This window comes from Fringilla coelebs (genome assembly GCF_963513975.1).
Source record: "Fringilla coelebs genome assembly, chromosome: 7".
Classification (NCBI taxonomy): Eukaryota; Metazoa; Chordata; class Aves; order Passeriformes; family Fringillidae; genus Fringilla; species Fringilla coelebs.
In genome coordinates this window covers 37,047,174-37,071,425 of record NC_140035.1, presented here as the reverse complement: position 1 = coordinate 37,071,425, position 24,252 = coordinate 37,047,174, and the positions used below count along the sequence as shown (strand labels likewise).

Sequence of the window (24,252 nt, the reverse complement as noted above, 5' to 3'; positions counted from 1 at the left end):
ATAACTCTGTTGACCTCAAATGCCAAATGACCTCTTCTTGAAGAATTAAGCTTTTTGGGGCAAAAGGTTCTGTTCAACCATGTGCATAGTGAATTATTCCCCTCCTCGTACCTCTTTGTCACTTTTTTTGTGTAAAATTCCTTGCAGAGCACACTTTGGCCATTGCTGGGATGAGTTTTTGGTAGCAATGCCCTGTTTCTGTTACACAGGTACTTTGGGGCAGCCCAGGGAAGCTTAGAGCACTTTTAGCGGGTTCAGCACAGTTCAGCAACCAGACAGATGCACTTCTGTCCTGATAGACATTTCAAATTTGGCTCTCCTTATATTTTGGAACACTATGTAGTGTTTGCCCATTTTACACAGGAAGAGCCCTGGTGTTACCCAGCTGCCCAGCAGAAGAAGGCAACTCCTCTTCCAACAGCCCAGTGCTCTGTGCCAGTGGCCACAACAGGCCAGACTCCTTTCCCAGGGCATTAGTGTGCCAGGTGATCCATGAGGTGGGCACTGGAGGATCATAACCACTGGAATGCTGCAAGCTCATGTGTGCCATGGTTTGTCCTTACAAGCCCCAAACTGACCAATTTATGGAATAGTTTTCATGCCTGTTTTGCTCTTAACACTTCCCAGAAATATCTGAAATCCCTTTGAAAGGTCTCTAGGTTGACTGTTGAGAGGAACCAACAACTCTACTACATGTTAGTTTGGTTTACTGCAATAAGGGAAGCTCCAAGTCACTCTAAGAATACTCTCTGTTTCTCTCTTCAGAAATTTTTCTGGGAAGTGACTTCTCACTTCCCTGTATTTCTTTGCAATGCTGTAATGCTGTTTTGGGTATGGAGTTACTTCACTTACTCAGTCCTTCCCAGTGGTTTTCCCATTTTCACTTAGAGGCTCACTTCCTCTTGGCATTGTTTTCACGAATTTTAAGATGCAGAGTTACCACATGATGTGTTGTGCTTCAGAAGAACCTAAAAAAGAACAGGCTGCCATGAGAACTGTAACATTCAAGAGACTCCAACCACAACCCTAGAGAAAAGATTGGATCCTTCCCTCTGCTTGGGAACAGCCAGTTTACTCCCAGAATGCAGAACTCAAGGCAACTGTAAGCTTCTAAGGCCACTGATCCTGAGGTGCACCCAGCCCAGGTAGAACTTTGACTCCTGTCCCCCAAAGGTGGGGTCTGGGGCCAAGAAATCAATTTTTCCATCCATGTAAATTATTCAGAATGGCATCAGATAATCAAGTTTACAGGCAGGACTGGTACATCCTTGGAGTACCTCCTTAACTGAACTCACAAGTTTCTTTGGATGTGAGAGCCATGAAGGAAAGCACTTGATATGTGCAATTTAGCTTGGCATTGAGAACTGGCATCCTGGAGCCCTTTTGCTTGAGATCTTAATTCTGTGAATTCCAACTGACCACAGCCTGCACCCACAGGATTTATACTATTCCTAAAAACCAGTAATATTTATATCCTCTAGAGTATACTTCTAACAAAAGTATTAGCTTCCAATTAAACCTGTTTCCCTTAAAGAACAAAGCATAAAGATGAAATTAGCTTTTGAGACTTCTGCCAAGTATTTCATGTTAGGTAACTATTCACCATGCAGATTTCATGTTCTGCAAGGCAACAGCAGTTCCAGGTCTGTTTGGCATGCATAGCTCCAGCAGATGTGCACATCTGTTTGTCAGCTGCACAAGGAATGATATTTCTATCCTGTTTTCCAGGCTCAGACACAGAACCACTGCTGCAGTAGTTTATCTCAGCTTTCAGAGTACTCTACCCTAGGTTCCATATATCTTAACACTACAGGGCTCCCAAGATTCTCCAGGGAACATTTAAAAGTCTGCTACACCTTTTTAAAATCAAGTAGTGAAGAGATAAAACACAACTAAGCATTTATGGTTCTCAAGACAGTACACCTGCAGTGCTGCTACTGGAGACTGCAGCAGAATTTTTTCCAGTGGCTTTATTAAATTTTACGATGGTTGATTTGACTTTAAACGTTTCTGGTGCAACCAAGACTCTTCAGCCTTGTCTGGAGCAGTGAGGAGTCTGCAGTGGTAGCTTTAAACACTCCCCACACAGGTCATCAAAATTCAGCTGAGGGCCCAAGGATAAGGAGGCAGTCAGACTTGTGACAGCTTGGGTGATTGAACAGGAGCGAGTAAGAATCCATGCCATACTTTCATCTTACTCCATCCAGCCTACTCTTGGGAAAACTAGTGCCTAACTCCCCTGGTTTTTGACCCTTGAGACCTGGGTCAAAAGCAGGCTCTTGCATTCTGTATTGAACTGAGGTCAAAGGGCAGGGACATGCCTCCATCCCAGTTCCCTGCCTGCAAAATGCAGCTCCACCATGCCTGTACTTTCCTCAAGTCGCTTGAGTTCAAGGAGACCTAAGTCTACATTTTATCTTGCATTTCAAAGTAGTGACACAAACTGAAACTGTAGACAAAGCTGAGGCTAAGCTTTGAGGCGTTTCAGCTTGCAGGCTTTGAAAGCAAAGCATTCCTCACTGCAGATCCGAGATGCTTCCGCTGCCTCGGGAACACTTTCAGGGACACTGGAGCCGTCCTAAAAGTAAGAACTTCTCTTTCTTTGAAGAGTGTTGCAACTCAGTCTTTTGACTTTAAATGAAATGTTGTGCTTGAAGTACCCGAGGCCTCTTTTGAAAGCTACTGAACCATGTTTGACCTTTCTTTTTAACACTGTCCACCTTCAGATGAGGGCCAAGGGACCGGCTTGTCCCGCTCCAGGTGTCAGGAAAGCTGGAACAAATAACTCAAGGGCAGCAGAAGGGATGTAAGCAGCCTCTACAAAGCAGAGGAAATGTTTTTCCATCAGACAAAATACATCTGAGCCCATACATCTGAGTCCTGGCACCAGTCTGCAGCTGATTATTTTGGGGGGGAAAAAAACCAACTGTATCAATCTTTGGTAACAGAAGGCTTTAAAATCTCATCCTCCAGCTTGCTTCAACAGCAGCACATAAGCTAATGAGCCTCAAGAATGCTGCTGAAGGGCTAGAACTGCATGTAAAGAGAATTATGTGGTGAGTACTGAAGAGGGAGATATAAATTATGCAGGGGAGGATTCACTGTACCTTCCAGTCACTTGCATCCTTGTGAAGAAGAGCTCTTTACACAAAGGATTTCTGGCCTTTGCTGGGAATTATGTGGATTGAATTGGTCTGCAGTGATATCAGATGTGTATCTCAGGCTGAGCACCTTGGCTAGGAGCAGCCTACCCTCCCCAGAGTGCAGCATTTCACAAAACCCTTCCCCACTGGCCAGGGCAGGTACCCAGCAGCTGCCAGGCTGAGCTCTGGGCCAGCTCCTGGCCTTAGCTCCACATTTCTCAGCGAGCTGGAAGCAAGTGCAGCTGACACAGTTCAGGGCCAGGAAATCCCAAAGGAACCATCACAGGAACTGCAATGCCAAAACGAGGTTCCTCTACAATTCACACAGTCAGTAGCTAAGCACTTGAATATTTGCTCAAACCGCTTTTTTTTTTTTTTTTTAATAAAGCAGTGACATCAATAGGTTTTACAGCAGTCTCCTGCTCTCTCTGCTGAAGATGTGTTATTTAGGTACCCTTAGCTCAACCAAAAGTTGTCTTTTTGTCAAGCAGTTGGAGCTAAAAATTCTCTAATACTTGCTGAACGCTCTCCAGGAGCCTCATGGTGTTAAAATTATTATTGGGCATCGAGTTTCAACTCATTATATTTGTTCTCAAATTCTATTTTTTTTTCTTTTTTTTTTTTTTGCAAGTGGATGGAAAGTTAGACTGGAATGAAAAATCACACCCAGCTTAATAAAAACAATTCCAAGCTTCATTTTATGCCATGCTAATGGCTCTGCAATGGATACACAGGAAAGAGATCTTCCAGTTCAGTCTGTACTTAGAAGCAAGCAATTGATGAGCAGGGTCCCATGGTGCTCTCGTGCTATGGAATATAAGTCTGGGCACCATAAGAAGATTGTTCAAAGCTTAGAATCCCAGAGAACATGTTTTTTTATGTTAATGTTATGATACATGGCTGGTGCAGGGCTTTTGAACTGCAATTAATTACTGCAGAGGGAATAGCCAGGCTTTAGCAGCTGGGAACGTTTCCAGGACTCCACCATTAAGCCCAGTTTATGAACAGAACTAGGTCAGACAAACCTGGTCAAACCATAAGCAAAATGGGATGGTGGAAATGTGCCAGGAGCCCTTCCTTGTCTCTAGACAAAGAGCCCATGGGGTTTTATTACACTTTTATGAGGAAGCTGCAGCTACAGGAAGGGGGCATACAAGGTGATGCATACAAAGCATGAGTAGGAGAGCCTTTCTAGGGAATCCTTGCAGGGATCTGCAGTGCAGCCCTGTCTGTGCCATGCTCCCTGAGCTGTGTGAGTGTGAGTTGCTCCCTGAGCTGTGTGAGTGTGAGTTGTTATCAGCGAGCTGTTAAGCAGCTCAAAGAACTGACACAGTCACAGCAAATCCCCCCGGTTTCTATGGTGACCGTGTCCTAGATGCCAGCCCTTTGGAGACCCCCTTCTGACCCCACAGTGCTCAGGAATACTATCCACTGGGGTGAGGGGCTGCCTGGGCTGCAAGCCATCCCTGGGGGGAACTCCTCACTCAGGAAAGCTGAAAGGCTGGGCTTCCTACACCAGCTAAATCTCACGGATTTTGAACTTAAAAGTTCCAAGGAGAGGCAAACTCAGGTGATGCTGATGTCAATCAAACACACGCCCAAATAAACACATTGAGTAGAAAACTCAGACCTATGTGTAACAAGCAGCAGGGACTAACTGTACTCCAAGTGCTGCTGCAGGGAGCCTGTAACCATTCTGACAGGCACTGAAGTGAACAATTCTACACAGCCACCATGTCTTCCCACAGAATGGGGTGTTGGTGACAGCACTCTTCTTCTTGGACAGGCTGCCTGTTGCACAGCTGTAGCAGAGTGCCTGTTACTCTCTTCTCCATGGCCAGCAGGACCAGGGTGGTGCCCATCCCTTGGGCTGGCACTGCTGAGGCCCCTCCAGGGCTGGGGCCAGTTCTGGGCACTCACAGCCAGAGGGACACTGAGGGGCTGGAGAGTGTCCAGGGAAGGGGCTGAGGGAGCTGGGAAGGGACTCAGCCTGGAGCAAAGGAGGCTCAGGGGGCCCTTGTGGCTCTGCACAGCTCCTGCCAGGAGGGGACAGCCGGGGGGTCGGGCTGTGCTCCAGGGAACAGGGACAGGAGCAGAGGGAACAGCCTCAGGCTGGGCCAGGGGTGAGGCTCAGGTTGGACATCAGGAATTTCTGCATGGAAAGGGTGCTCAGGGATTGAAGGGGCTGCCCAGGCAGGTGGTGGAGTCCCCATCACTGGAGGTGTTCAAGGAATGCCTGGATGTGGCTCTCAGTGCTCTGGGCTTGAGACAGTCAAAGGTTGGACTTGATGATCTTGGAGGTCTTTTCCAACTGAAATGATCCTGGGATTCTAAGCAGCTACAGTCTACTTCTGGCTGGTTTTGTGATGTCTGCACTCACCTGCACAAATCTCAAAGGCAAAAAGAAGTGGATTTCTCACCCAAAATGTAGGGAAGTACCATGACCAGCCTTGACTACCATCCTCAGCTTTGTTTCCGTGCTCTTTTGCATCCCTTCACTGATCAGTAACAGCTCACACTCCTCTTAACACCTAAGAAAATATTTTGTTTTCTTACCAGAGGAATGATTTCAAGCTGCTGTTTAAACTGTGCAATCTGTCACCAAAAATCTGCATTTCAGGGAGTGCTGGGTTAGCCAGTTGGCCAATGTAATGCTCTTAAAATAAGTCATGTGGGACCTCCACCAGCAAGGGTTTTGCCAGCCTACTTGTTTTGACTTTACTGTATCAATTTCTTGTCCTGTTTCTTCACTCCTCACCGCTGGATGCGACGACATTATGCATAGAACATGTTATTAAACATTAAGGCAATTGTTCTAAAGGATGAGCTTGAACTAATCTGGAGTGACCCCTCCCATGGTTTTCCTGCATTAAATCAATAGCCTGTGTCTGAAAGTTCCAAGCTAACAATATTCCATAACTTTTCAAGCCCTGTCAGCATGCCACAGCTGAAGTGAGACCTGAGCTTAACATGGAATTATGTGGTGAATCAAATATTGATTCACTGTCAAGGAAGTGACAACAGCAACAAGCTTAGAGACACTTTCAGTGTAATCATATTTAGCCATGATAAGAGCTCAATAAAGTGCTGAGTATCTTGAAGCTGGCATATGAAGCTGTCACTGGATTTGCTCTGCTATAAAATTCAGGATGTTAGCTGAGCCCTGACTCAGGGGTACCAATTGAGCAATTTTTCTTATTGTATGTAAGTTGAGTCTTTGCTGCAATGAAGCTGTCTAAGCTTTGGGTGGCTCAGGTAGAACTTAGGACCTAAAACCTGCCTTGAGTGAAGAAGGCATTTATTTTCACTGAAAACACCTTAAAGCTGGAGCACAGACCATCACCAGCCTGATCAAAGCCACAGCACAACTCCAGATCTGAACAATGACTTTGGTTTAATGAAGATAGTAGTTCTGCAAATGCTGTAAATAGTTTTACAGTGAAATTTTGATCAACAAGGAGCCAAAACTCAGGCAGTTTAAAAGATGGTTCATTTTAACATTTCAGAAAGTTCCAGGTTAGTGGAAATCCAAGTCCCTGGGGCTAGAACTGAGAAGTGACTCTCAGATTCCTTTCCCCATATGGTGAACACACACAGTTATTGCTAGTTCCCTGTTCTGCAGCTCCGTGCTGGTATGTGGCTCACTTCTGATTAGAAGACCCCTTAAGCAGGAAAATTTGACCTTGCAGCAGGGATTTGATCTGTGCTCCCACCTCCAGAAATGAAGGTTGCTTTTGCCATGCCACCTTTTTTCAGGCAGGTTGGGTACAGAACAGCCTTTTCCCAGGTCTGACAGGAGCACTGGGGAATGAGCTACAGCTCCGACAGCCGCTCGTTGTTGCTGCTCCATAATTAGTATTGTTTGAACTAGTTGGCATTTCTCCTGGAACAGATTTCACACTCCCTGAATGAGGTTAATTCATTAGTTACATTTGTTTCAAAGCCTCTTGAGCAATCTAATCACTCTGTAATAGTAACTGACTGACCCAAATATTTACCCAGTAAAATAACAGAATTTCATCCCAATTTGTTAGGAGAGGAAGCTTAACCTATTTAAGATTTTATATTCACTGAAAAGTATGGTGAAGATCATTCAGGAAAACTTGATGTTTTCATATTTGTTTTTCATATGGGTTTGACTTCAATCTCTACAGCAATATCAGTAGTAGTAGGCACAAAGATGCATCTCTAACACTCTGTCTCCTGTGTTTTTCCAGACACTCCCTGCCTATTAAACAAAACACTGCTCACACCAACAGCAAACCCAGGAACAGCCAGGCTTTAAAATTGTGAGCAGACACAGAAAGAGTCCCAGCCAACTGAAATGTTGCTTGACAACCATAAGCTAAGATGTCTCTGGATGGTGCAGGAGTCCTTATGTTCTCAGTTTTTTCAGTTAATCCCTTTCCTGTTAAATCTACAATGGAGTCCCTGTGTCAAGCTGTCTGTGATGTTTAATTTATGTTAAATTCAGGCACAGATCAGGATAGGATGCTTGAACACCTTTTACACATTTTTTTCCCTCCAATCAACATTTCAGCTACTGGATTAGTAACTAAAAGCTAGTGCTGCCTAATTCCCATTTCAGCAGCCAGGAAAGCTCCTCCACATCCCAACAAAGCATTAGGGGAAGGTACAGGCAGAGTTTAAATGAAATTCCATCAGAGTGCTCCATTTCCAAGATCTGTGCTTAATCATCACCTTAATGGCTCGTGAACCCTGCCTGCAACATCTCTGTGGAACTTCTGTGCAGTGGTGTTTCCATTAAGGTGGACATGTCAGGCTCAGTTAGAAAGCAAAATGTCATTGTCCCTGTGCCTTGAGTCCAAGTGCATCAATTGTGACTCCCCAAAATTCTTTCCTCCACTCTCTGTAGGGTTTGGTGGACAGACTGGGAACAGCAGGAAGTGGATAAGCCCTGTCATGTGATGGGAGATAGAAGTGTTTGAGCCAGTGATTCAGTGCTGCTTTCCAGTTCCTGGTACCTCCGGGAATAAGGCACCAAGAGCAGAAGGAAACCATCCAGGCTGGCTTTCTGTAGGCAGGGCAGTGAGTGGATCTGCCAGATGGGGAGGAGGAGGAGGAGGAAGCCAGCACAGATGGAACTTTGTTCCAGCACAGAACCAGCTGCGTGGGAGAGCGGTGGGAAGCTTCACCCCTGGCAAGCTTTCACCCTCAGAAAGGAAAACCAGTGCCAGAAGGGTAACCCACACTGGGACCACTCTGTCTGCTTCACTTACAGCCCCTCCACACTTGTGAAACTGTCTGAGCTTCATCACCTCCCCAGATGAGCACGCCCGTCCTGCCTTTGGCAAAACCAGACCCCAAAATGCTGTGAAGTGCCCACGCTAGCCCTGCTCCCAGACCAAAGAAAAACAAACCTGGATTCCTTACTGCTCTCAGCAGAGCTGCCCAAGTCACTCTCTGCCAGCTCACATTAAGGATTGGTGGAACACTTTGGAAGCCAGACCCTCCAGAGCAGAGTTTGAGAGCAAAGAGAGGGATCCAGCGACTCTCTGTGCACCACTAGCAGCATTTCAGGCCAATCTCAGCTGCAAGCAAAAGCAAAATACTGATTGTTAAGGCCTTCTTCCACAAGAAATCTATGTAAGCTGCTACAGTAGCTCATATTTTGCTGTGATTTTACAAAGCTTACACAAAAGCTATTATGTAGTAAAAAAAATCAGGGTAGCAAAGGCTTCACTGGAAGACTACAGATGAAAATACTACAAAAAGGCTTTCTATTAACACAGGGTTTTAATGCTTCAGTTATTTGTGTGCAGTAGCTGCATTCATTTACAGCTGAGACTACTCTGGGAGTTGTTTTCCATGAATTTTAGGGCTGGAAGAACACAAAGCATATGGCAGCAGTGGAAACAATCAGCCCCACATACAGCAGAGGCTGTTGCCTGGCTCTTGGCTCTGCTGCTTGTTTTGGCATTTTCTGAGACACAATGTGAGGCAGTGCCTCTGCTCCAGATCAGGCAAGAGGGAGGAAAAGGGGAGAATTACAGCTTTCATCCAGATTCCTACATACATTTAGCTTATTCAAACAGTTTAAGGTAAATGAGAGCAAAAAAATCCTCTTACGTTTCACAAGTTTTCATCAGCATCATTAATGCCCTGAGTGGCCCTCACTAGTGGAAAGGGGACTATATTCTTCCTGCCTTTTAGATTTATTTCTTTATCCACTCAAGAATTTCCTCCTAGGATTAGTAAATAAAAATGAGAAAGGTGATAAAAATGATCCCAATTTCTGCTGAGAAGGAGGAGGGAAGAAGACACAGGCAGCTATGGCAGTTTGCCCCTGAACTGTTCAGATGAGCAGAAGACAATTCTTGCAGCAATCAACCACTGCTGAGGAACCTCCAGTCCCAGCAGCATCCAAAAACTCAATCTCATATCACAGCTTGATTTGTCACCTCTATAGTTCTTTCTTTTTTGGTGTAAACCATCACATTGAGAGCGGTTTGGGTTGGAAGGGACTTAAAGCTCATCTCATTCCACCCCCAGGCCAGAGCTCTATACCCAAATAAAGACATTTTGGGGGGGAAGTTCTCGAAATGACTCTTCTTTCCTGTGGTATATGTCAGTAGAAGGGATGGACACAGTTTTCCTGAGGCTATCCTATACCAAGTCATCCTTATGCTGTTTCCTATAGCAAAGTTTGCTCCACATTTCACAGCTTTGGAGCTCAAATCCATAAAATATCAATCCCAAAAATGGATTAATCGAGGTCAGTGGCTGACAGCGCACAGCTGGCTTGCAGCTGATATTGCAAATAACCCTGTTTGTGTAATGCCAACAGTGCTTCATTACTCCGCCAGACAAGTATTTGTGAGGAGCCATAGAATTATAGGGCAGTTTCAGCTGAAAGGAACCTTAGGGATCATCCCATTCCACCCCTGCCATGGGCAGGGACACCTTCCACTATCCCAGGTTGCTCCAAGCCCCAGTGTCCAACCGGGCCTGGAGCCCTGCCAGGGCCGGCGCTGCCCTTCCAGGCGTGAATGGCGCCCTTTGGACACAAACCTCCTACTTCCATCACTTTCAGGGCTCCGGCGGCCGCGGGGGTCGGACTCACGCTGAGGAGCTCCATCCTTCCCTGGGGGGTGAGTGCTGCCGGGCGTTCCTGGGGGCGGGCCTCGAGTCCCCCGAACGGGGCGGGACCGGGACGGGTCCGGTGTCCCTGAGGGGACGGGGAGCGGCGCGACCCCGACCCTCCCTCAGCGCCTCCCTGCGGGACTACATTTCCCAGCGTGCCCGAGGGTGGGGCAGTGCGGGGCCTGCGCGATGACGTCACCCGGAGGGGCGTGGCCTGCGCCAGCGTGAAGCGGGGCAAGCGGGGAAAGGACGCGGGGCGAGCGCGCGGGAGGGCGCGAGGCCGCGGCGGGGTCCCGGCCATTGGCTGCCGCGGGGGCGCGCGCCTGCGGGGGGAGGAGGTCCCGGCCATTGGCTGGGGGAGTGCGCGCGCCGGGGGCGGCGGCGGCAGCAGGACCGGGACCGGGAGTCGTGAGGGGCTGAGAGGCGGCGGGACCGCGACCGGCGGAGCAGGACCGCGACCGGGAGCGGGTCCTTCCTCCCTCCCTCCATGGGGCCGGGGGCGGCCCTGCCCCGCCCCGCCGCCGCCGTCGTGAAGTGACAGCGCGCTGCGAGGCCAAGGCGCTGCTGCCGGCCCGGCACGGAGCGGGGGGGGGTGTCCGGTGAGTGAGGCGGCGGCGGCGGCCCGGGCTCGCCCCCGCCGCCGCCCGGGGGTCTCAGCGTGAAGGGGCCGGAGCGGAGCGGCCGCGCCATGAACTACCAGCAGCAGCTGGCGAACTCGGCAGCCATCCGGGCCGAGATCCAGCGCTTCGAGTCGGTGCACCCCAACATCTACTCCATCTACGAGCTGCTGGAGCGGGTGGAGGAGCCCGTGCTGCAGAACCAGATCCGCGAGCATGTCATCGCCATCGAAGGTGAGACGGCGGCCCCGGCCCCGCGGGGAGAGGGAGCGGGCGGCGCAGGGTGCCCCAAAGCCTCCCCAACCCCTGCCCCTGTGCTCCCCCAAAGCCTCCCCAGCCCCTGCCCCTGTGCTCCCCCCAAAGCCTCCCCAGCCCCTGCCCCTGTGCTCCCCCCAAAGCCTCCCTAGCCCCTGCCCCTGTGCTCCCCCCAAAGCCTCCCCTGCCCCTGTGCCCCCCCCCCAAAGCCTCCCCAGCCCGTGGCCCTGCGCCCCGAAACCCTCCCCCAGCCCGCTGCTCTGCTCCCCCGCACCAAACGTCTGCCAGTCCTGTTCTCCGTCTCAAGCCTCCCCCAGCGCATGGCTCTGTTTATCTCCCCCCCCCCCCTTCCTCAAGACCACGACTCTGTTTATCCATCCTCCCCCAGCCCATGGCTCTGTTTCTTAGCCCTCCCTCCCTGGTCCGCTTCTTCCCCCACACTGCCACCCTGTAAATAGCCCTGTCCCCGCCGCCCCGCCTCCTCCATGGCCCTACTCCCCCTCATCTCCCAAGCCCGTGGTCCTGCTCCCCCTCATCTCCCAAGCTCGTGGTCCTGCTCCCCACTTCCCTCCATCTCCCCCGGCCCCTTGCACTGCACCCCCCGTGCCCCCCAGCCCATGCCCGCGGGTCCTGGGGAGCAGCCGCCTCCCCGCTCCGGGCTGCCTGCCCTTCCTCCACCCCTCGTGGCTGGCGTTTTCAGGGAGCCGGAGGTGTTCCCGCTTGGTCTCCATCATTTCCTCGGCGCTGCATGCCTCGGGTGGCCCCTCTGTTGGGATTTGTGGGGTTTAGAAGTTGTTCTGCTACTCGTCCGCTGCTGCTGTGCGGGAGAGCAGCGGGCTCCTTCCGGCCGGGGTACGGTGGGAAGGGTGATGTTCGCTTTGCCTGCAGAAGGGTTCGGGAAAAGGAAATTTTCTCCGGCGCTCCCTGCAGCATGTGATGGAGACAGTGTGGAGCTGTGGTTTGGTGGTGTGAAGCGGGGAAACAAGACGTGCAGCTGGGTTGCAGAGTGGTGTTGGTCTGTGCAGTAGTGTAAAAACAGGTCGGGAGGCAAGATGGAGATAACAGCCCTCTAAGCTTAGATTTATGTGCATCCATCCCCGCAGGAGCACTACGGAGGCTTGAACTGCTTAGGATGCACAAAATAAGGAAAGAAATCACCAGCATAGGGAAGTCTGCAGATATTTTTTTCTTAACTGTCAGCGGAGTTAAAAAGAGCAAACGGTATTGGCTAGGAATATGTATTTTGTGGAGAAATTTATGACTTATTTTGCATGATAACTTGCTGAGCTTCACATCGTGTGCTTTTCCAACTGGAGTATCCTGTCGCTGTTTTGGAAGGGATTCAAGGTAGCAGAGTGTGATGTACAGCAGCTGAGATAGAGCTGCCTAAAATCGTCTTGTATTGGTGGCCTAGCTGGTCTTTAAATGATATGTAATCAAAAAGTCCCGATGGAAAAGCTGCTATTGAGGTTGTTGCCTGAAAGATTTATTTGTGTGCCTCTTGAGCAGTGGAGCTTGAATAGACAGACATCCTGGTTCTTGCAGTTAACATTTTGGGTTTAGTGTGTTGTGTGGCACGGCAGGGAGGCTGGCAGTGCTTGTCACTTATTACGGAGCAGTCCCCAACTCAGATCTACATCTGACCAAGTGTGTGCTAGATATTCTCTATTTTATTACTCACTGCTGAGATTATGGTCTGGGGCTGTCCTCTCCTGGGGGTGCTCTGCCTTTTCTTTCCTCTCCTGAGGAGTTTAAAACTTATTAATACGTCTTCTGGGAAGACTAGCACAAGCACTGTCCCCTTCTCCGTGCTGCTGGTATTTGGATTTCTGTGGGATGGATGATGCCTGCAGCAGAGCGTTTTTTCAAGTGGTAATTTATACATGTTTCCGTGGTATAAATGTGTTTGTGAATAAGATGCTCGGGCTCTAGTGATGTGCCAAGCTTGTGTGGAAGTGGGAGGAGGATGTGGAGCACTGGATGTAGTTATCTCCTTTAGCATGTGACGCGTGATAGTCTTTTCATGTATTAATGATTTCTGTTACCTAACTGTGGCTCAGCTCATTTGTCAATCACAAAGACTTGAAAACCAAAATAGCAGTCTAAAAACATGTTTCAAGAGCTGAGAGGATGAGTAAAACCTTCACAGATAATTTGCTGTCTAACTTTTATTGGACACTGAGTCATGAGAGCTGTAGCTCTGATAGCTGGGAACGATTTATCTAGAAAATGAGTGTACTGTATGTCTTCTGAGGGCTCTTCAACTAGCTCTTAAATATTTAAAAATTGAATAGTTACAGAGTTAGAGGTAAAGCAACAACTCCTCACTCCTTTGGATTACAACTCCACCAGGCTGTATTTTTTGGTAAACCTCCTTTAGCTAGCTCTGTCACTGATAGCAGCTTTTAAATCTGTGTGGTAGTGCCATGTGTTGAATGTAGGAAAAGCAGACATTTGGGTTGTGGTGCTTGCCTTCCAATTTTGCTGCAAAGAGTTTAGTGTTTTACTGATAAACTCCCCAAATCACAAAATCTTTTAACCTCAGGGTACTTGTGGTTCACTGACAGGAATTGTGGTGTGGTTGGCATGTGCCTGCTGTGAGAAAATACGAAATAACTTCCTGGAAGAGTTCCTTCCACTGCAAGGAGAACTGTACCCCGTAAAGAGAAGAGTAGAGACTTGTTAGTTCAGGCTGCTTTAAACATCGACTCCAACCTACATGTGCTCCTTGAACTGCTCATTTAATACTCTCCTGCTCAAGAGTGGTTTGACAGCTCTGGAGAAGAACATGCTTGGAATTTTAAGCAATTTGGGACTTCCAGTGAAGTAGAGTTCCTATTACTGATTCCTAGAGTTTTCTTTCCTATGTAGAGTGGCACTGTCTTTCCAGCACTTCAGGTTTTATTGGCAATCTCAACCCTCTTCCTTTTTACATTTGGAGTTCCTCTTACATTTAGAGTTCATAGGAGTGTCGGGGCACACTTGCTGGACCAAAGACTGTTGAAGTAATCTGAAATTCAAGCTCCTCCTTCAGCAGCATTGTTTATATTCAAGTGCAAGAGTGCTATCTAATATGAAGCGAGCAAGTGCTAAACTGGTCCTGAATCGATTTATCCTTACTTTTTTGCACAATTTTTTTGTCTTGTGTTATTCTAAGTTACATGTAATACTGGATAAACAGTTCTGGGTGATAGTGCTTCATTAGTTTTTCCTCAGTAGATAAAGGTGCTGAAATAAAAGTGGGCTGCTTCCAGGTTCTTGCATGTCTCAGAGTTGCAGAGCCAACAGTACAAAAGCATTTGTTCTGTATTTTTTGTAGGAAATTCATGCTAAGTAACCAATCAGTTTTAGAGTAACTTAGACTGTTATATTAGTTTAATGACAATGTAATTATTGTTATTAGTCTGTTACACAGACTTTACCATAGTAAAATCTGCCTTCCCATGTTCTGTAGTTCACAGCACCACTGCTTGGTCAATGCTAAACATTCCTTATACCAAGTATGTTGTGTGCTTAGAAACAGGGAGGGAAAATGAATTGCCTTCAGTGGTCTTTGGGGTAGTGAAAATATCCTGAGGTTTCATGGTGTGGTGATCTGCAAGGGTAGGTAACAGCTGAATATGTCAGTTCCAGTTTCTCACCATCCAGGCTGAGACTAGCACTTTATTTTTATAAACATTAGCAAGATGGAAAACCAAGGAAAGATGGTGAAAAACCTGATTTTTAATGCTTCATAAAAAGACTTTAAAACGCTTTAGCCAAGGTGATGTACACATTATTAATAGTTTATAAAAATACTAATATACTTAGTACTAACATGCTGATGCAGCAAGTGTTGAGCATATCAAATAGTTTTTATTCATTTATTTATTTAAGGGGAAATTATTGCTTTAATTGGTAAGAATGCCATACCAGACATCATGTGGGTATGAATTGCTATGTCCCAGAGCATTTTTTGATCTTTATTCTAGTTTTTTGTTAAAAGTAAATTTTAAAAAGGTACGTTGTAAATGCTAGTTTTAATTTTGAAGTAATTCAGGGTGGAGCTAAAACTCTTGAAGTACCTGAGCCTTAGATTGTTGTAGCTCTCCAATTTTGCAGCCCCTTGGATGCTGGCATTGAGTATGTTGAAAACAGTGTTACAGCAGGAGTTATACTCAGTGTTGGAGTTGAGGCAGCAGTAGTGTCTTAACACTTCTGCTGCTATTGAAGGCTGAGACAAATACTTGAAAAATGCATGTGCTGCAAAAGCATTGTTTTTTCTAGGGAAATACAAGACTGCAACTGTTCCAGGCCAGCTTAGACAGGGCTTGGAGCAACCTGCGATAGTGGAAAGTGTCCCTGCCCATGGCAGGGGGTGGAATGGGATGGGCTTTAAGGTCCCTTCCAGCCCAAACCATTCTGGGATTCTCTAGGTACTTGCTCTATTATTTCAGTACATCAAAGGAATGGTGGCATAGTTCAGCTATTTAGGCATCGCTGACCAAAGCTGAAGAAACCCCCAGATATCACATAAAACAATTGCATCTAGAAACCATAATAGCAGCCGGCCTCTTTGAGCTTTTGTTATGTTTGCATCTTGGAACTGTGGCTCAAACTGTGTACTTTGACAGATCAGTCTGATTCTCCAGATAGCCATCTTGTTTCAGATTGCTGGCTGAGCACAGCAGAGCATGGGAATGTGCTCTTTTTGTTGGTTTGCTGGGGGATTAAATCCAGGTGATTCAGGTGTGGGGAATCTGCCCACAGAGCTGGTGAGTAAGTGTATCCAGGTAGATTCTGAGCTTGCACAAACACAGTAAGCATCGACTTGGGTGAGGATTGTTTCCTGTCACAGCCAGGGCGACGTGCTGGGGACAAGTCTCTTAATGCCCTTTTTTGCTGATTGTGCATCTGCAATTTTGTGCCTTGAGCTGTTAACCTGGCTCAGAGGTAACTTTCGGAGGGTGCTTAGCGCTGAGGGTGCTGAGACCCTGGCACAGAGTGCCCAGAGCAGCTGTGGCTGCCCCTGGATCCCTGGAAATGTCCAAGGCCAGGCTGGACATGGCTTGGAGCAACCTGGGCTGGGATGGTCCTTGCTCATGGCAGGGGTTGGATTTGGATGATCTTGAAGGTCCGTTCCAAACCAAACTATTCTGTGATCTGCTCTTGTTGTCTGTAGACCTCTGGTGTGAAGAAGCTGGTGAAATGCAGCACATGTTTTGCTGTTGGTGTGGCCCATATGCAAATGGAAAGATGTTTATTTTTAATGCCAAAGATGTCAGACTCCAGCGTGTGGGTAAACAAGAAGATTCAAATGCGTGACATTAACTGTACTTGCACGGTAAACTAAAAACTAGGTTTGATAGTTATGTCTGAAGTTCCTGGAATGTCTTATTCTGGCTTTAAATTATATGCTTCACTGCTGTTCTCTGCAAAAGCTGCGTGATTAAATATCAGATGCTTTTGAGCAAGCGCAGAAGACTTAGGGATCAAGAGGAAAGCCTTAAACCATTAACTTGTGAGGATAACTTCTTTCCCCGGGGCACAAAAGGAGACCTGCTGTGGATCAGCTGATGTTGATGGAGCAAATGTGTAGTGAGGCTTTAGAGTTTTCAGGGAGTGTGCCGGCCTTCTCCCACCGTTTGCTTTGGGGGATTAGTTGAAAGCAGCAGGCAATAATGCTGATACAAGAGTTCGTGCTGCTGTGTATACATACCACTGTTTTTATTTCTATTTAAATTGGCAAATGAGTCCTGCTCCCTAAGAGGGGCACTCAGCAGTGCGGCAGATAGAACATTTGATTTGCTTTTGCTCAGCTTGGACACTTGGGAAAAGGAAACACTTTGGAAGCTGGGTTGCTGTGTTTGTGTTCTGCATTGTACTAAGCACTAACAAATGGCAGTTGTGGTTTCCGGGAGGTGACATTGGTGCTCAAGCTAAGTGTCTTCACAGGACTTATCTTCCAATTAGGAGAAGTGATTCTTTTCCAGCACTTGAAGCAGCCATGGGCTTAGCCTTAACTTTGCCACCTGAAGGAATAGGTTTGTATCTTTGATCATGCTGTGAAACCTCGTATTCCCACCTCAGTTATATCATTAATTGCTAATATTTAAGAGATGCACTTATAACTGTAAGGCTGCAGTATGTTTGTAAGGGAAATTAAAAGATCCCACTTTTTTTTTTTTTTGGCCAATGAGAGAGGCTTGGAGTAGTGCCAGGCAGTTGAACAACTCCCCAGACTTCAGGAATACTCTATTCTCTATTGCGTCACCACTGGGATTGGTTTTGTCCTTAGCAATGAGCAAGGTGAATGGTAGTGCTGATATTTTTAGCAAATCTTTGAAGAAAAGGTAATGTAAGCTCCAGAAAAATCTCAGAACTCAGTTGCATCTCAACTGTGTGACCTTTTGCTGACAGTGCATTTCAAACATCCCTTTCTGCAATTGTTAGTTTTTATGTGAGGGGTTTTCTGTGTGACCTTTGTACACACGGCTTTATATCAGTTGTGGAACAAATCCAAAATGATTGCTTAGTAATCTACAGTGGATAAAGTTTTCTGTTCTGAGACAGCAAGTGGTATATTCAATAGTTTTGATAATCCTGATGTCTGTGGGAGTAAGAGATTTGTCTTCTGTTATATTAGTTTTTGTCCTTGACTGCCTTCAAGCACTGTTTGTACTTTGAGTCACCTGTACTGAGGGAGAACTGTGGCTCAGCTTCTCTTTTGTGTTCCTGCCTTTCCTCACACCATGGAACAGAGCAAAGACAGTGCCAAATGTGGACAAGTTGGGATGCTGCTGATTTTTGATGTTTGACTTTGTGATTTCTGTACCAATGGTGACTGAAAAGGAGGGTGATTTTAACCTAGTGTCTGTAAGGAGAGACTTTTCAACTACGTCCTAGTAGGTTTTGAAGTTGTTTGCAGTTAACTTGTGCTTCTCTTGTAATGGTGCTAAGGTTATAAATGCAGCATAAATCTTGTGGTGCAAGTTAGAAATAAGGTAATGTCTCACTTAGATGTATTTTGGCTACCAGGAATCTATGATTTCTTAGAAAGTTTGTTTTGAACTTTAGTCCCAAGGTGAGGATGTCAGCTTTCCTTGATGGTGGTGCGTCCATTGTGGGCAGCTGGCAATTCCAAAGCCCTCTGGAAGCATTTAATCATTTTTTTCTTAAGTGTGTAGAAGCAGATGTGTTACTTAATCAGTATGTGCACATTCAGCCTCATTAATGCAATTTCAGGATCCTGACTAATCTATTTGGAGGCTGCATAGTGGTACAGATGACAGGGTGTTAAGATAGTGGTGCATTTCTAAACCAGAGAATGACTTGTTCTTTCACTTTTCTTTCTTATTGCTTAAATAAGCTTCAGTTAACCACCTCAGGAAGCCAGAGCTAAAACCACAGGGTTGATCTGTGTGAAAGATGTAATTTGAGTGTTTCCTTTGTAGCTTTACTAGTTTACATAGTTGGATAATGAATGTAAACCCAATGATGAGACGGCTATTTTGTTTGGTAATTTTCCCTTTTATCCCAAAGAAAGATACAGGCAAGCAAAGGGACTCTGGGGAGCACTGGAATTGAATCTATAGCTTTTGCTGTATTGCTTTGTGGTTGTCTGTGAGAAGCTTAAATTTTTCAATTTTTTTTCATTGTTTTAAAGGGATTGAGGAACTGTTTATAGCTTAGACCAAATCAATGCTCAACGTGACTTAACTCAAAACCTCGACTTGGTAGTGCTTACATTTTCTATTAAATGAAAACCACAGATGTTGCTCCTTTTAGTAAATTTCTTATTAATTCTACCACTGTCTCTATAATTTACAACTGTCTTCTGCAGTACCATAACGGAGGGAGGAATGACACAGCTAGTCAGGCAGTCTCTGTTGCAGGGTTTTGTAGCATCAGGGCTGGGTTATACAGATACTGTAGGTTCGAATGTGAGAGATCCTTATCTTTGTTTGGGCTTCTCATGCTCAGGACAGCAGCCAGGACGCCTGTCTTTTTGGTATCACAGCAACTGTGCTCTCCAGAGGAAATATGCTAAAAGCATGGCCCTGGAATGCCCAGACAGCAATCATTTAAATGGATCCTATTTAACCTGCCAAGTGCTGGTGTGTCTGAGTTAACCCCTCGTGTGCCAGGAGCTGTTTGCATCACTTGGGCAACATCCCAACTCAGGTGCCTGGCATGTGAATTTGGAGATGGCCAGTGGACAAATGAGGAACTTTGTGCCTGGTTAGAATCATCTTGGACTTGAAAGTTTAGTGTTGAAGAGGTGTTATTTCTCCTATTTTTCCTTTTCTTTCCCCTAAATTCTCCCCCAGTATCTGTGAAACCCTTTGTTATAGCATCTCTAACAGCACAAAGCTGTGCTGGGGATGTTTAAGTTGGATTTTAGAGAAAGGCTCTTCCCCCAGAGGGTGATGAGCACTGCCCAGGCTCCCCAGGGAATGGGCACAGCCCCAAGGCTGCCAGAGCTCCAGGAGGGTTTGGACAATGCTGCCAGGGATGCCCAGGGTGGGATTGTTGGGGTGTCTGTGCAGGGTAGGGGTTGGATCCATGGTCCTTGTGGATCAGGATTATTCCAGCTCAGGAGATTCTGTGGTTCTGGAGGGTGACCTTGCTGTGCAAGATCAGACAGTATTTGGACAGCTGCTGTTTTTCATCCAGCAGTGAATTTCCTCTAAGATAAACCAGCCAAACTCAGGGAAATGCTCCATAACTAGGGAGGTGAGGAAGGAGATGGAAATGTCTAAGGCTGTGAATGGATTGATAAACATGAAGTTGAAATACATGTCCAGGTCCAGGAAACAATCTGAAGTAGGCTTGCCTAGAAACTTAGGGAGGGTAATTTTAGAGCTATGTAAATGCATTGTAGAAAGGATCTAGGAGTGTTCTCAAAGCATAAAAATGATTGTGCCTTTGCAATTTAAATCTGCTGCTTGGAACTAGGTTAGCAGGTGCAAATTGATGGAATGGTCCTTTTCCCACCTGCTTTCTATGCTGTTACAGTCAGAATTACTCATTCAGTGAAATTCCTTGAGGTGCCTAGAACGTTTATAGTAATTTTCATGTCTCCAAGGCAAAAATCAGCTCATCCCTCAGCCTTCCTGTGGCAGCTGTAGCACATGAATGCAGCCAAGAAATCCATAAAGCCAATTTATGGCAGGAACCAATGGCACTTCTTCTCATAGACTTGGCCTAAGAAATTACCTATGCTGCTTTCAAAAAGTTGCTCTGACTGCAGGGTGCAATGGATCTCTTGGAAACTTATTTCATCCATTTAGTAATGCTGGAATAGTAAGAAGGAGTAATTGAGCTGCCATAGGATTCCTAGGTTAGAATATTGGTGTCTTCTTTTGTAAATTTTATGTAATGGTCTGAGTTAGGCTTCAGTGACTGAGTTGTTCCTGATGTGGAAAGAGAAGACATTAATATTAGGTCATAGTAAACTGTTACAGTCATAGTACAGCTCGTGGAGAGGCCTGGTAGGTGTTTATATTTAGGTAAGCTGGTGTGACATGACAAATTTGGCCTGTTAAGAAATAATCAAAAGTCAGAGATAGGCACTTACTATCAGTGAAGTGACGTACAGCTTAATATCTGCTGCTGTGGGAGGCAGGTTGTGGAGCAGGTATGGAGAGAGAGAAAGATGGGCTGTAAATCTCTGATTTGGATCACTGTTGAGCACTAAAACTAGAATGATAGCTTGGAAAGTCTTTAGAGATGTGAGTATTTGATTGTGAGGATTCTGATAATAAAAATCACTTTGTCATGAATTGCACTTTCTCTGTTTCTGGCCAGAAGGTGTTATTGGTTGTGCTGCCAAGGGTACAATTGTCAACTATCAAATCTAATAAATAATGACAGTGAAGGAAAATAATGTACAATTGCTGTCATGAACATAAAATCAATGATGTAGCAGAGTTTAAAGTGCTTTTGTAGTAAAGCTTTGTTCATATTTTCAATACATGCTAAAGAATTAATAGGATTATTTTCTTTCCACTGTGAATAAAGCCCAGTAATAGTTTTCCTTCCTAAAATTAGTTTTGGATTGCTGTTCAGGCTTGGGGTTGAAAGATCTCTGGGAGTCCCTGGGCCAGCTTCTGAGCCCCTGCACAGGGTGATGACATGAATGATGGATGATGAGACTGTAAGAATTGACAATTGTGCTGCTATGTTCTGAATACAGCGAAATCTATAGCTGCAGCCTGAGTGCAGGTGGGACCTTGCTGGAGTGGTTTATCATTTTTCTATGGCAGTTCTGCTACTTGAATGGCAATCTGTCGTTCCACCCTTGGAACTGAGTAAATGAAAGCAGGGAGGAGCAGAAACAAGCTGAGGAAAACGATTCCTATACCCTGAGGCAACTCATCCATTTAGTCCCCTTTCATTATTTGTCTCATGCAAAATAAGAGTCTAATTTTAACCCGCATTAATTAAGCTTCAAAAATGCCTCACCGCTGTGAGGTTGTGGCATTTAAGAGCATCTGGATGTCCAACAGTACATGAGTTTGTGGATGGAAGGATCTGGCTACTGACTTCTTTGAAAATGAACTTTAGGTAGGGTGAGGCACAGCTCGCTGCGGGCAAAAGCTGGGCTGAATACCCGGGTGTGTGACCCCTGAGCTGGAGGGAGGGATGTGTGTCGGTATCTGGGTGCCAGGTGGTCAGTACCTACAGCAGGCACCTGCCTTGATAGCTGCCTAGTAGCTGATAAAAGGAGTGTTTGAGCTGAGCTCGGGAGCCCTAGGTGGCTTCCAGGAAGACATCACGTCTCTGGGAATATTTTGCTTACTGGAACATCTTGCTTCCCGCATAATAGGATTCAGTCAGAGGGTTGCTGGTTTGATTTATGATGCTAATTGGCGTGGTAGTTGATGTGAACTGCATGTACTAATTGCTCACTTGCTAATCCTCTCCAAATTATCTGACTGAAAGCTTTTAGGATGGAGCATTACACGTGTTTTAAAACTGGTTTGCAGACAAATGTAAACAATTGGGGGCCCTTGTTTTGCTTTAAATGCCGAATTCAAGTGCTGGTCCATTTTAGTCGCTGTAATGTTAAAAGGGAAATTCAGTGGCTTTCCTGTAGTCTCGTTGTTGTTCTTTGTGGGATTTAAACAACAGCTGAAAAAATATTCCAGAACATGCTTCCCCTCCTCTTTAAGCTGGAAAATTGCCATCATCTATATGGTAATAGTTTTTATGTGTTATCTCTATGGTGAAGGCAGAGGATGTCTGTCTGTGCAGCTTTATGTAATAGAAAACACCGTGTGCCTTTTGAGTTGGTGGTGGTGATGTCAGTGCAGCAGAAACTGCAGTGGGAAAACATAAGGAAAATAAAATGGAGATATCCATGCAGTGTTGGGATAATGAAGGTATTTTGGATGTGATTCTGGTAGGGGATATGTGCTTTGACTATTTTACTGTGCAAACCGATGAAGTTTAATATAAACCAGAGAGATTTTGTATTTCCAGGTTGATAGGGAAAATCCCGATGTTAGATTATAGAATGCAGTAGTCTAAAGAGATGAGTTTTACCTTTTCTTAAATAAGGCAAGAGCTGTTTCAGGAGGGAGCTGATTCTTCAGATTGAGAACTGTACAGGCTGCTCTCTGTGTGAATGGGGAGGATTGCTTTGCTTCTGTAACATATCGGATTAAAGTGGGTGTTTGGGAAAATGAACATTAATCTATCTCAAACTTAATATTTCAAGGTGATTTAGACACTTTAATCATATCAAATTTTCTAATTTGAGCCTGACTGGCTTGCTCTCACAGCAAGCACTGAAATGAGATTACAGACAGCTGAAAGAAATTAGTCAATTTGGAAGCAAAAGGCATTTAAATACAGGTGTTTGGCTGTGATTTGAATATAGCCTGTCAACAGCAGGAGGCAAAATACCTCAGTGACCTAAAAAGTGCAAATATGTCCCTTTAGGGATTACTTGTTGTTAGGTAATGACATGTTATTAAAATTAAAGCTCACATTTTTATCCCTTGATTTAATAACTAGGCCAATAGCTTTTTAAAATCCTTGTTGATAAATTGGGAAAATGAATTTTGTCAGAATTCGTAGGGACACAGGTAGCTACTGCTGGTGTTTTGGATGATTATTTTTTAAATTAATATGTAAATAAGGTGGTGTACTCAGGCTGAACCAGCTACCTGCTAGAAGCTTGAATACAAATACCATCATCTTGGAAGAAAGCAGCACTGGAGTGTTTTAGAAGTTGTTTAGTATTCCTGAATTCCAGTGAAAGGTGCAGTCAGAGGAACCTGTGTTACCATGCAACGTGTAGACATTTCTCCTCCTTGCCTGACATCCTGCAGCTGGTTTTGTGTAGTTCTCATACTGTTTTTCTACTCAGCAGGTGGAAATATTGCCTGCTAGGTAACTGGTAATATTTGATAGAAGCTGGTGAGTGATACCACATTAGGGAAATGAAATATGGATAAATTACAGTTACAAATGGGATTAGATCTTTTTCAAACAAGATCATTGAGGCTGTAAGTGAAAAAAAAAAATCCAAAACAACAACTTGCTACAAACAGGGATGAACACAGTTGTGTAAATCTGTGTTCTTCCTGAGAATGAACCATGTCTGTTATTTCAGCTTCTCATTTGTCTCTGTGAACTTGATGCCATCTTTAAAAAGACTGTTCCTTGCTAGGTATCTCAGCAGAGACTGGACGTTTATTGTCCTCAGGGTAATATATTCCCTGGATAGGGATTAAGGTACAGGTTTCACTGGGAATAGTGTGTGGAGAACACTACAGAGTGCCAGAAGAACTCTCTCCTACCCTGTGACTCTTTGTTTGGGTTGGTTTCCGTTATAATCACTCTTGGGTCCTTGGGTTGTGTGATGGGTCTGCAGGATCATCTCTGGATTGAGGAGAATTGTTACCTGTGGGTGTAACAGGCACTTCTTGCACATTCAGGAGTTAAAAACTAAAATCAAGAAAAAGTGGGCTTGAACTTGAAGATACCTGATTGAAATTTACATAAAAGTGTAGAAAAGCAGCAGTGATGGCAGCAGGATAATACTGATTATGAACTGTCCTCCAGATTTTGTATTGCCAAATTGTTGTATTACCATCCTATACAGATTCAATCAAATAATTAGACAAGTCTAATTTTAATTC

The 24,252-nt window shown here is 45.5% G+C and overlaps 1 protein-coding gene across 6 annotated transcripts in view; it reads left to right on the top strand.

Annotated features, from left to right (window-relative positions):
• Window positions 1-10,850: 10,850 nt before the first annotated feature.
• AGAP1 (ArfGAP with GTPase domain, ankyrin repeat and PH domain 1) overlaps window positions 10,851-24,252 on the top strand; it is a 315,136-nt gene continuing 301,734 nt past the window's right edge. For all 6 annotated transcript variants that reach the window (XM_084209327.1, XM_084209325.1, XM_084209324.1 and 3 more), the window contains exon 1: window positions 10,851-11,098. In XM_084209327.1, the coding sequence (XP_084065453.1) occupies window positions 10,936-11,098 (163 nt within the window). In that variant the 5' untranslated portion in view covers window positions 10,851-10,935. The remainder of the gene's footprint in view (window positions 11,099-24,252) is intronic.